This window comes from Terrapene carolina, unplaced genomic scaffold (assembly GCF_002925995.2).
Source record: "Terrapene carolina triunguis isolate 2854851 unplaced genomic scaffold, T_m_triunguis-2.0 Scaffold183, whole genome shotgun sequence".
Taxonomy (NCBI): Eukaryota; Metazoa; Chordata; order Testudines; family Emydidae; genus Terrapene; species Terrapene triunguis.
In genome coordinates, this window is record NW_020664534.1 from 1,350,991 (window position 1) to 1,364,983 (window position 13,993).

The 13,993-nt window shown below is 40.9% G+C and overlaps 1 protein-coding gene across 3 annotated transcripts in view; it reads right to left on the minus strand.

The window, feature by feature from the left end:
• The window catches only part of GALNT1 (polypeptide N-acetylgalactosaminyltransferase 1), a 211,144-nt gene that overhangs the window by 64,867 nt on the left and 132,284 nt on the right, over positions 1 to 13,993 (minus strand). For all 3 annotated transcript variants that reach the window (XM_026654148.2, XM_026654146.2, XM_029912078.1), the window contains one exon: positions 11,098 to 11,264. In XM_026654148.2, the coding sequence (XP_026509933.1) occupies positions 11,098 to 11,264 (167 nt within the window). The remainder of the gene's footprint in view (positions 1 to 11,097; positions 11,265 to 13,993) is intronic.

Consider the following 13,993-nt stretch of genomic DNA (forward strand, 5'->3'; position numbering starts at 1 on the left):
AGTGGACAAGAAGCTGGATAAGAGTCAACAATGTGCCCTTGTTGCCAAGAAGGCTAACAGCATTTTGCGCTGTATAAGTAGGAGCATTGCCAGATCGACGGACATGATCATTCCCTTCTATTCGGCACTGGTGAGGCCTCATCTGGAGTACTGTGTCCAGTTTTGGGCCCCACACTACAAGGAGGATGTGGAAAAATTGGAAAGAGTCCAGCGGAGGGCAACAAAAACGATTATGGGGCTGGAGCGCATAACTTATGAGGAGAGGCTGAGGGAACTGGGATTATTTAGTCTGCAGAAGAGAAGAATGAGGGGGGGATTTGATAGCTGCTTTCAACTACCTGAAAGGGGGTTCCAAAGAGCATGGATCTAAACTGTTCTCAGTGGTAGCAGATGACAGAACAAGGAGTAATGGTCTCAAGTTGCAGTGGGGGAGGTTTAGGTTGGATATTAGGAAAAACTTTTTCACTAGGAGGGTGGTAAAGCATTGGAATGGGTTACCTAGGGAGGTGGTGGAATCTCCTTCCTTAGAGTTTTTAAGGTCAGGCTTGACAAAGCCCTGGCTGGGATGATTTAGTCGGGATTGGTCCTGCTTTGAGCAGGGCCTTGGACTAGATGACCTCCTGCGGTCCCTTCCAACCCTGATATTCTTTGATTCTATGACAAAACAAGTCATGTTGGTGGAGGAGTGGCACTATATGTGAAAGAAAGCGTAGGATCAAACGAAGTAAAAAAAATCTTAAATGAACCTAAATGTCCAACTCTAAGGATAGTATCTCTAAGGATAGTAATTGCATGCTCTAATAAGAAGAGTATAGCAGTAGGGATCTATTACGGACTACCTGAGCAGGATGGTGATATAGGGACTGTGAAATGCTCAGGGAGATTAGAGAGGTTCTAAAAATAAAAAACTCAGTAGGAGATTTCAATTATCCTCATATTGACTGGATACATGTCACTGCAGGATAGGATGCAGCGATAAAGTTTCTTGACACCTTAAATGACTACTTCTTGGAGCAGCTAGTTCTGGAACCCACACGGGGAGAGGCAATTCTTGATTTAGTCCTAAGTGGAGAACGGGATCTGGTCAAAGAGATGAATATAGCTGGACCGCTTGGTAATAGTGACCATAATATAATTAAAGTTAACATCCCTATGGTGGAGAAAACACCACAGCAGCCCAGCACTGTAGCATTTAATTTCAGAAAGTGGGACTACACAAAAATGAGGAGATTAGTTAAACAGAAATTAAAAGGTACAGTCAGTGCCAAAAGTGAAATCCCTGCAAGCTGCATGGAAACTTTTTAAAGACACCATAATGGAGGCTCAACTTAAATGTATACCCCAAATTAAAAAATATAGTAAAAGAACCAAAAAAAGTGCCACCGTGGTTAAACGACAAAGGAAAAGAAACAGTGAGAGACAAAAAGGCATCCTTTAAAAAGTGGAAGTTAAATCTTAGTGAGGAAAATAGAAAGGAGCATAAACTCTCACAAATGAAGTGTAAAAATATAATTAGGAAGGCCAAAAAAGAATTTGAAGAACAGCTAGCCAAAGACTCAAAAAGCAATAGCAATTTTTTTTTAAAAAATATATCAGAAGCAGAAAGCCTGCTAAACCACCAGTGGGGCCACTGGACGATTGAGATGTTAAAGGAGCACTCAATGACTATAAGGCCACCGCGGACAACCTAAATTAATTTTTTGTGTCTGTCTTCACGGCTGAGGATGTGAGGGAGATTCCCAAACGTGAGTCATTCTTTTTAGGTGACAAATCTGAGGAACTGTCCCAGATTGAGGTGTCATTAGAGGAGATTTTAGAACAAATTGATAAATTAAACAGAAATAAGTCACCAGGACCAGATGGTATTCACCCAAGAGTTCTGAAGGAACTCAAATGTGAAATTGCAGAAGTACTAACTGTAGTCTTAACCTATCATTTAAATCAGCTTCTGTACCAAATGACTGGAGTACAGCTAATGAGATGCTAATTTTTTAAAAAAGGACTCTAGAGGTGATCCCGGCAATTACAGGCCAGTAAGCCTGACTTCAGTACTGGGCAAACTGGTTGAAATTATAAAAGAACAGAATTGTCAGACACATAGATGAACATAATTTGTTGGGGAAGAGTCAACATGGTTTTTGTAAAGGGAAATCGTGCCTCACCAATTTACTAGCATTCTTTGAGGGGGTCAACATGCATGAGGACAAGGGGGATCCAGTGATACAGTGTACTTAGATTTTCAGAAAGCCTTTGACAAGGTCCCTCACCAGAGGCTCTTAAGTAAAGTAAGCTGTCATGGGATAAAAGGGAAGGTCCTCTCATGAATTGGTAACTGGTTAAAAGATAGGAAACCAAGGGTAGGAATAAATGGTCAGTTTTCAGAATGGAGAGGGGTAAATAGTGGTGACCCCCAGAAATCAGTACTGGGTCCAGTCCTATTCAACATATTCATAAATGATCTGGAAAAAGGAGTAAACAGTGAGGTGGCAAAATTTGCAGATGATACAAAACTACTCAAGATAGTTAAGTCCCATACAGTCTGCGAAGAGCTACAAAAGAATCTCACAAAACTGGGTGACTGGGCAACAAAATGGCAGATGAAATTCAATGTTGATAAATGCAAAGTAATGCACATTGGAAAACATAATCTCAAGTATACATATAACATGATGGGGTCTAAATTAGCTGTTACCACTCAAGAGAAATCTCCGAGTCATTGCGGATAGTTCTTTGAAAACATCCACTCAATGTGCAGCAGCAGTCAAAAGTGTTGGGAATCATTAAGAAAGGGATAGATAATAAGACAGAAAATATTATATTGCCTCTATATAAATCCATAGTATGCCCACATCTTGAATAGTGTGTGCAGATGTGGTCACCCCATCTCAAAAAGATATATTGGAATTCAGAAAAGGGCAACAAAAATGATCAGGGGCATGAAACGGCTTCCGTATGAGGAGAGATTAATAAGACTGGGACTTTTCAGCTTGGAAGAGATGACTAAGGGGGGATATGATAGATGTCTATAAAATCATGACTGATGTGGAGAAAGTAAATAAGGAAGTGTTATTTACTCCTTCTCATAACACAAGAATTAGGGGTCCCGAAATGAAATTAATAGGTAGCGGGTTTAAAACAAACAAAAGGAAGTATTTTTTTCACACAATGCAGGGTCAACCCATGGAACTCCTTGCCAGAGCATGTTGTGAAGGCCAAGACTATGAAAGGGTTCACAAAAGAACTAGATGAGTTCAAGGAGGATAGGCCCATTAATGTCTATTAGCCAGGATGGGCAGGGATGGTGTCCCTAGCCTCTGTTTGCCAGAAGCTGTGAATGGGCGTAAAGAGATGGAAAACTTGATTACCTATTCTGTTCATTCCCTCTGGGGCACCTGGCATTGGCCACTGTTGGAAGACAGGATACTGGGCTAGATGGACCTTTGGTCTGACCCAGTACGGTCATTCTTATGTAGTCATTTAAAAGTTGAAATAAATAGTTCAATAGTTCTATGCAATGGCCCTGCCACAGTGGCTCATAATAAATGGAAGTAAGACTGACATCTCTTTTTAAAAGGTCTGAATGGTTTTTCTGTGTATGTTTGGCTAGCTAGCATGGCTTCACCTGGTTTCTTCTCTGATCCTTGCTAGCGCATTCCCTCTTGATATGACCTGCAGTCATCCAGTGCTGACCTAGTTCTTAGTACAGAGGGACTAATTAACTCAGGTGCAACGCTGACAGACCAGGTGTCAGCTCACGCAAAGGTCCCCATGTCTCCACTCCAAATACATAGCTGCGTGTTAGTATTGTTAAAATAGATATTAGAATTATAAGAATGTGTTTAGACTTTACGGAATGCTTGTAAATTGCTGCATGCATTAATCTCATTTATAACGTCTGTAACTCATACTGTAAGATGATATTTGAGTATTTGCATTGTGGTTCTCTGTAACTGTAAAAATCACCAGACAGGTGAGAGGCATTAATTAGTGTGAAATGCTGGTTTAAAACAGAAAATGTTACGTCCCTGCCCATCACGGAAGGCCCATCAACACCAGACAGATTAGTGTGGAACATTAAAAAGGACAAAAGACTGTTTACTCTCCCCTGCCCATGAAGATGAGTTATGCAAGTAAATTCCTCCCATCAGCTGATTCTGCAGCTTAGGGCGGAAGGCGGGGGGGGGGTGTGATAAAATCCCCCAACAAGAAGGAACTGTATCCAGGGCAGGTGCAACCACTAGGCGAACTAGGAGGCCGCCTAGGGCGCATAGTGGTTGAGGGCACCTAAAAGCCCGCTCAGGCGAGGAGGTGGAGTGGAGGTGAGCTGGTGCAGGGGGGAGGGGGGGCGTGCGGGAAGGGCCGCCCATAGTAACGGGGGGGGGGGGGGGAAACGGGGGCACAGGGGAACTGCCCCCCGCCTTAGATCACCTCCACTCTGCCTCCTCCGCTGAGCACACAGCCCCCGCTCTAATTCTCCTCCAATCGGCGCTGCAAGCCTGGGAGGGGAGGAGAATTAGGGTGGAGCTGGTGTGCTCAGCGGAGGAGGCGGAGCGGAGGTAAACTGGAGTGGGCTCCCCGGGCGGGGTTAGCTGCAGAGGGGGGTTAGCTGCTGCGGGGGGGCGGCCGGAGGGGGCGGCCGGCGGGGTTAGCTGCTGCGGGGGGGCTCCTCTGGTGGGGGGGGGGCGGGGTCAGGGGGGGGGGGTCGCAAGGTGGAAGTTTTGCCTAGGGCGCGAAACTTCCTTGCACCAGCCCTGACTGTATCTTTATGCTGCTTGGACTCTGGGAGCAAGAATTACTAGCCATAAGCACTAGACCCTAATGCTTAGTCTGGGTTAGCCCTAAAGAACATATATAGCTTATTTATTATAGAAGCTTCTATTACTTTTTGAAACTGAAGTTTGGAACTCATGTGTGTGTATATATATGCTTACCTACTTTAACCTTGTAAATAATACTTGTTTCCTTTCCCTATATAATAAATCTTTAGATAGTTACATGGAATTGTCTACAATGCTGGTCATTGGTGTGAGATCTGAAGTGCAATTGACTGGGGTAAGTAACTGGTCCTTTGGGACTGGGAGTAACCTGAATATTACTGTGATCCTTGCTGTAAGGGACCATATATCACAAAATCAGGCTTACTTGGGTGGTGAGACAGATCAGAGTACCTCAGGGGACTGTCTAACTCATATTAAAGCTGTTATAGTGCTTGAGGAGTGAACACTTGACAACTGGTTGGTGAAATCTAAATACAGAATCAACCAATTTGGGGTTTGTGCCCTGGTTCTTAATAGTCTGCCCTGCGGTTGGTACTCTCACTCTTGGACCACTGTAGGACAGCTTGACATCAGGATCCTCTTTTTAACTAGTTACTTGCTGGCAAAATGTTAGATATAAAAAAACATCAATAATCATATATATAAATTAATAATGCTTCATAATTTTGTTCAGTAGCTAAAGATGTAAAAGTAACAGATATGTTTTGTTTCCCTAATGCTTTTCTTTCCAGCGTAAACAGAACTGTGATATTATGCAAATTCACTTTGCTACGAGCAGAGACTGGCAGGTACACAACAGGCTCCAGGCAAGACTGACTGCTTACTCTATTCCAATTAAACTGGAATACTAGAATTTGAAATATGCTACTTAGCTAGGATGAACATCTCCTTTTAAAAAAAGGCTTATTTCAATACAACAGAATACTTAACCAGCATGTGTAGAAACCTTTATGCTTTCAACTAGTGTGTCTTTCAGTCTTCATTAATTTAAAATCATGTTTCCCGTGAAATCAAACAGACCTGTTTGGGTGGTGGAGGGGTGGCAAGAAAACTTCTCAATTGCTGACAAAAAACTGCAAGTGAAATATATTTCAGTGGTCTCAAATTACGAATACAGTATCTCTCTAGACCAGGGGTTCCCAAAGTTGGTTCGCGGCTTGTTCAGGGTAAGCCCCTGCGGGGCGTGAGACACTTTGTTTACTTGAGCGTCCGCAGGTACAGCCGCTCGCAGCTCCCAGTGGCCACGGTTTGCCGTTCCCGGCCAATGGGAGCTGCGGAAAGTGGCGCAGGCCGGGCCACCGCTTCCTGCAGCTCCCATTGGCTGGGAACGGCGAACCACGGCCACTGGGGGCTGCGAGCCCCTGCCAGGGGCTTACCCTGAACAAGCCGCGAACCAACTTTGGGAACCCCTGCTCCAGACCAAATTAAAAAGTATTTTAGTAGTTTAAGCCTCAACATCTGAAACATAAATTTCCTTTTGGTTACAAAGGGTACACAAGTGTTCTGCTTTTAATAAAAAACGGAAAAAAGCTGACTTCAAAAGAGTTTAGGCTTTTATGGGGCTAACATTTGACTTCAAAATGAAGGAGTTTCTCATTTTAAAATGGGGTTGAATGACCCCTCTTCCATTAAAATTGAAAAGATATGACATTATCTAGAACAACAAAAGTAAGGGAAATAATACACCTATATTAGTTTGCCACAGTGTTTACAAGTCATTCCTCACCATTTTCAGGCTACAATTAAAAGTGGCTCTCCATGATTGACCTTTAGCACTATTCCAAAATAGTGCCAATCAAGATGTTTTTGAAAGATGAAATAGTGGATATAATTAAAGATGAAAATGTAAACTTATTTTAAATTTGTACATACATATTCAAATTAATTTGGAAAGTTTACCTCTACAAAAATCTCTACTGTAATATATGCAAATTAGAATCCAGATTTGATTTGTTCCAAGGAATAACTACTAAAAGAAAAAACAGGAGGAGGAGGAGGAGGAAAGGGAGATTAATTGAGCTAAAGGTGTTGAAATTTTATCATTTGTCTGAGCTACTACACCGGTAATTTTTCAGGGATATCTCAAATACATACAATAATTTAGCTACATAGTGCATTATCTAAAGTGCACATAAAGTGAATGAAGAGCTAACTTGTACAGTAACTACAACTCTTTGAGAAGTTTTGTCCCTATGAGTGCTCCACCACAGGATGCGTGCATGCCTGTGTGCTCCTGATTGCAGCTTTTAAGTCAGCAGCATCTATGATCTACACCTGTGATCTATATATCCTCGTATTCCGGTGAGAGAGATTATATAGGGAAGGATGGAACAGCCGCCACTCCAGTTCCTTCTCAACTACAAAACCCAAGAAGGCTCTGCAGCAGAGGGGGAAAAAGGACAGACAACAGAGCACACCCGTAAGGTACAATGTGAGAGGACACGGGGCAAAACATCTGCAAAAATTCCAGTTATTGTTCAAGTAATCTCTCCTTTGAGATTTTGTGCCTATGGGTACTCCACAACACAAGACTTCCAAGCAATATCTCAATGTGGAGGCAGGTGTTGAAGAGGCAGATCTAACAGTTCTGAGGACAGCGTCAAAGGCCATGCCTGTCATGTACTATTCCTCCAATACATGCATTTTTTCTGCAACCCTATATACACATTGCTTATTTTTTTCCTTACACTATCATAATAGTTAAGTACATAATTATGTGAAAAATCCAAGTCATTTACCTTACAGAGAATATATTTTATTAATTTAATCAGGAGCCAGTTATGAAAAACTCTTTTCAACCATCACCCTCTCACATAATTCAAGAATCAAGGTAGTTAATTATAAAGTTAGTTTACCTGTGCCACAACTAGCCAAAAATGTTGACAGAACTTTTTTTTTTTTTTTAAATCAGAGACAGTCATTTAGTCAAAACTGAAATGTCCCATGAGAACATGTTAATTTCAATGAAATGTTTTTTAAAAACCTTGTAAGAACAGAATGTTCTGATTTTTAAGGACTTCTCATTTTGAAATTTTACTATACATATTTTAATGTAATTTTTTTAATTTTTTCATTTTAGTTTTATGTTTAAATTTGTGTGCTTACATTGTGACAAAACTGAATTACAAAATGTGACAAATGAAGAAGGAAAGTGTACGTGAAGCACATGGAATTACTATGTAATCTAAGAATACAGTAATATAATGATGTTATGAATACTGTATGTGACTTGGTCAGTGAGGGCAAGTTATTGTGTATTTTGTTATAAAAGTTTCCTATATGAATGCATTGATCTAGCTTAATAAGGGCTGTAGGAAGAACCAACAGAAAGACAATGGCTCCAGATACGAAAATCCCAGCACACACTTGAAAGACAATTGGCAAAGCCATCAGCTTCAAGAACTTTACAGCCTATCTACAAGGATCTTTTGCCAGGCTCGGAAATTCAAGATCAAAAAGACTTAACAGCTTTTAAATGGGGGTCTCTCTGATGCATAGGGGAGAAATGGTTTTATGAGTTATGGGAAAGACTACACCAACCAGACTGTAGAGATCTTGAGGGAGGGAAGGGGTCTACAGGAAACTTAGACCATTCCACAGGATAACCATGTGGAAGGTGGTTAGTTATTTGGTAAATCAGATGTCTGTTTTAAGAACTGTTTTTATCTTAAATGCTTTTGTTCTAAATAAATAATACTTTGTTTTAAGGAAGCTGTTGTCACTGCTTACCACTGTTATTGCTGGAGGAAGGAGCATACTTGCAGGTAACTGGACATAAGTCAGATCCTGTTGAGGCAATCTAGGTTGATACACAGGGGGCTGCAACCCAAGACCTGGTCTGAGAATTGTATCTTTCCATCCCAGGAGAGGCAACTGCAAGAAGACTGAGACCTGAAAGGGAGGGCAGCATTCGAAGGGGCCAGGAGGGCATAGACGTACAGTGAGCCTGGGCACCATGACATTTGTTCCTAACGTCTAGAGCAGTGGAGGGCAACCTGCGGCCCACGTGCAGCCATCAGAGTAAGCTGACTGCGGGCCATGAGACATTTTGCGGACGTTGACCATCCACAGGCACAGCCTCCCACAGCTCTCAGTGGCCGCGGTTCACCATTGTCGGCCAATGGGAGCTGCGGGAAGCGGTGGGCTGGCTGCCGCTTCCTGCGGCTCCCATTGGCTGGGAACTGCGAACCGCAGCCACTGGGAGCTGTGGGGGGCTGTGCCTGCGGACGGTCAACATCTGCAAAATGTCTCGCAGCCCGCAATCAGCTTACCCTGATGGGCTGCAGGTTGCCCACCACTGGTCTAAATGAATCCCATTGTGTGTTTCTTGGAAAGTTTGAGGTTCCAGTTATCTTGGAACTTCTTGTACTAGTACATTCTCCAATATACGACTGGGTTTCAACCTGAAATAGGCTCTGCTGCACATTCTGCTTGGTACAGAGAAAGCTTCATCAGTAAACACGAAAGCCAATATTTAAGTACATCACCAACTGAAATTTGGGGAAAACTAAAATTTGGGGACTACATTTGCATCCTAGCTAGACTTCAACAGTAAAAAACATACAAATTCATGGCTAGCAGAGCGGAGTTTCACGGACTAGAAAACATTTTAAAAAGTAGTTCTGATCAAGCAAGTTTTTCTGCAGGAATATAGTGGAATTTGCTTTTGTGCATGATTGTTCTCTCTTCATTTGTCCTATGTTATTTCTCAGTTTAATACTTTAATTCCCAGATGTCCATATTGTTCCATGCAATGGCAGAGTTGTATTGAATCTCTGGACCATAACCACTATTCAGACTTTAGCCCCACTATTTCTTTGCCTTTTTGCTTCATTTTTGTGCAGTGCTTTCCTTCAATTCAGCTAATACTCTGAGTCTGAGATTAGATTCAGTGGCTCTAGGGATGGCCTTCAAAGTTCACGTTGATGTCCTCTGTAGCTATTCACCTGCTTAATGTGTCATCCTTTCCATTCACTATCCTCTACCTAATGAGCAATCTCTGGCACTGCTGCAACGTCCCCAACTTATGGAAATAATCTTCATTGGTTATATAAATGAAGGTAACAGATGACAAGACAATCAAACAACTGGTTAATGGATATTACACACACACACACACACACACACACGGCTTCTCTTTCACTTTCATATGCATATAGACACACTTAATATTGGAGAAAATCCTCCACCAGATGGAGGTTTTTTATTTTAGGTTTATATTTAGTATTTTATTTTATATTTATCAATTACAATACCAATCACCAATTCTTAAGGATACGATTATGTCATCGAGGTCACCACTGTCACATAACTGTAAATTCTGCCATTTATATGGACCCTGCTGCCACACATTATCAGTGTGTTAGTTCGCTTTGATCTAGTCCCGTTTTAAAACAGAACTATGTCAAAGCTAACTAACAAACTGTTAATGAATGGCAGCAAGGTCCTCAAAGTCACTGGGACCACAGCATGAATTTTTTTTTTTTTTTTTTTTTTTTAAATATCACATTTGTCTGTGGAATGAAAATGTCAAGTTTCAACCAGCTCTAACCTGTGCAAATGTGTGTTTATATCTTTGAGTTATTTAGGTTTTTAGGGCAGAAAGCTGTCTGTGTTCATTTGATCAGGTGATGAATATAAAAATCTTACATGCTCTAAGACAGTGGTTCCCAAACTTTTTTTCCCACCAAGGACCCCGTTAGCATCTGATTAAATGACCCAGACCCCTTTTGTTTCTGGTTCTACTGGAATATACACAGCAGCATGGGAATGCTCCTGCCAGCATGACCTCTCAGGCATGATGCATCATGCTATGTGGAACAAAATGGCGTCCTTCATGTGGCAAAGTGCCAGAATTTGTTTCCAGTGTGTCCTGGCCCTGCTTCCAGGGACAGACCCCAGCATAACCCACAGTGGACTCCCATGATCCAGGGACCTCACTACGGGAACCACTACTGGAGAGGTTTGTGAATGCCCTAGAAAGCAAACCGTACTACAGATTGCACAGAATTTGAAATAAACAGTCTAGTGGCCCTTTTTTTTAATTATTATTATTAAAGATACCCAGAACTGCTATGTCCTTTATAATGTTAATAGTAGAATGCAATGGGTGGATCGGTGGGCTTTTACTGTATATTCAGTGTGGAATGTTCCAGATACAAACAAATGTGGGCATTGTTTCATTACTACGATTTTTCAAATATTCCCCAAACTACTTGTCCTTGCTAAACCAATGTCAAGCCTGAATTTCTTAAAGCAGTAAGTCATGAAGCCATGTAGACAGCATCTGAAAACCAGCAACACAACAACACTGTATTACCTCTTTCACTGGCATCATCTACAAGTACAATTTCTTCCAGCAAGTGTCGTGGCGACCGATTTATCACACTATGGACAGTTCGTAAAAGCGTACTCCAAGCCTCATTGTGAAACACAATGACAACACTTGTTGTAGGAAGGTTGTCTGGATACACCTTTGTTTTACACCTATGGACAGAAAGGTAAATCAAACAGGTTCATTCATTGATAAGTCAACAGTTTTTATAACAATTTAAAAATATAATTTCTGCGTTATAACATTAAAAATACTCCAATAGTAGGATTTAAAACGTGAAAAATGAAAAGATCAAGAGTTTGCAGATTTAAAATAGCAAATAGATATATTTGCACTGTAACATGCCTCTCTGTGTGTTCCAGCTTTGTGGCTCTTTTTAACATACACTGGTGTAAAGGGTTAAGAAAAGCGTGTGTCACTATATTATGCTGAATTGTTCAAACCCATAGTAGAGAGGCAAGGAAAGGATGGAGGACTGAATGGCTCAGTGGATTAAGTAATGGAAGGGCAAGCTTTTCATTTGCGGTGCATGTATTGCTCCCTGCTCTGGTCAGCAGTGACCAGATGTTACCATCTGATGGCTGTTCAGTCACGTGCAGTGCATAAATTGAGTTGGTGAGAACAGGATAAAGAAGTGGCATCCTTGTTAACACTATAGGCAAACACACAAGATGTGCACTGAAACTATTGTCTCATTTCTTGTACGTCCTTGTATACCTGTTTTGTGAATAAGGAGGATCAATCTTCCAAGGATGCCACCTCTGATAACATTAAATTAGATCTATACTCGCTTTAAGAAAAAAAACTTAGTTAAGCAAAAGCTATACAGGCTGGGAAGTGAACAGTTTTACAACAGAAAAAAAAAATCGGAAAAATTAAAAGTATATTTGCAAAAAAGTAATTTGTTTGGAATATTGTATGTCTGGAAGAAAGAAAATAATTTAATATAGCTAGCATTATATATTTAGCCTTATCCTACTCTAGTAGTTCTTGACATTTGGGGGGAAATGTAAGATTTTAAAATACCCTATAAAATTCATGTAAGTTAATTGTGTATTGAACTTTATTGCAGCTTTTTTAAATAAAGCAAAATTATGTTCATACAACCTTTTGCTACTGAAAAATTTAAGTCACATTTGATGCCACCACTCTAGGATACAAAAATGTTTTTTCCGGTTTTGCATATATTGGACATGCTATAAAAGCTAGTTTAAAGGCAAAAAAAATGATGTATATTTAATTAATTTTACCTGGCTGAAAGTAGGCTAAAAAAGTTTTCATATTTGACGTTTTGAAATTTGTATGCAAGACTATAATGTCTCAAAGAGCACCACCTACCTTAAAAAGCAAATGTCTAGCCTACAGACTGGATCACTGTTTTTCAGCAAGCAACCCCTCACAGAATAAGATAGAGAAATCAATATACTGCACATAATTTTTCAAAAAACTGTTGGAAGGCTTTAAAGTGCAATTCTACTTTAAAAGTGACTATGAAAACTTAGCACTTTTTTTACTCCTTATATATATTCAGAATCATATGCAAACTATTGTAATATAAGATTTTAGTACTGTCAGCTTTGGAGAATCAACAAAGCAATGAAGAAATATGAAATCAAAATCAGAAGAGGACAAGGAATACACTTTATGGAGCTTCATTTCTAACAGTAGAGCTGTTTTGTTGAATTCCAAATTGAGAGATCAAATGAACTGCAACAGGGTTCATGATAGGCAGTACTGACGCATGCCACCCCAGAAGGAATGCCAAGAAGGATGCTCCTTAGGAAGCCTTATACCTTCCAACAGCCTTCAGGAAACTGTAAGGAGCATTCAGCATGTTTCCTCCAAATTTAGGGAGGGGGCTAGCATTACTGGCCAGTGTAAAAGGATAGGGCAATGGGTCTGCATCCTCCTCCCACCCTCATTCAATTTGCAGAAGATAGGGTCACTAAAAGCTCCAACATGCCTTACTGAGGGTGAGCTGAGCCTAAAGAGCATCCTTGTCTGACCCCCCACTTGGGAATCCAAGCCACACCAATAAGTAGCTTCTGTGGAAGGATGTCTTATTCTGGCATTTCAAACGGTGCTTAGAAGAAGAGCCATTTGTTTTCCAATTCAAGCCCTGCACGCCCCATCTTGTATATGGGCCAGGCACAATCTGGCTTTATAATACATTTCTCTGTAACATTAAGTCTGAACAAAGTTACCTGCCACGCAGGAATGAATGTCACAAAAATCTCTGGAAAACATTATAGCCATATGATGAAATGGTTATTTACCTTATTCAGGTTCTTTGAGATATGCTGTCCATATATATATTCCAAGGATGGTACTCATGAACCAATGCACTCAATTTTGGATTTTTTTTGGACCAGGAGTGCCTATTGGGGATTGCCCCATACCCTGAATATCCTTGTGCTCCCAACAAAGGCATAATGGGCAGGGCAACCCCAACCATCCTTTAGTTCCTTCACCAATACAGAATCCAGCTTTTATAAGACACTCTATTAGTGGGAAAGGACAACAGCTTGTGGACAGCACATCTCAAAGAACCAAAATTAGTATTCTTCTCTGAGTGCTTGTTCACATATATGCCACTGATGGGGACTCTCAGTGATCAAACTTGACAGAGGTGGGTGCTGGGAATCTAAATGACTATAAAATGGCCCTCCCAAAATGAGCATCACAATGTGATGTTCAATGGAATAAAGTGTGTAAAACCCATGTTCTGAACTCCAAGTGGCTGCCCTACATATGTCTGCTAGGCCTGGTCTACACTATGAGTTTAATTCGAATTTAGCAGCGTTAAACCGAATTAATTCTGCACCCGTCCACACAACGAAGCCATTTATTTCGAAATAAAGGGCTCTTAAAATCGATTTCT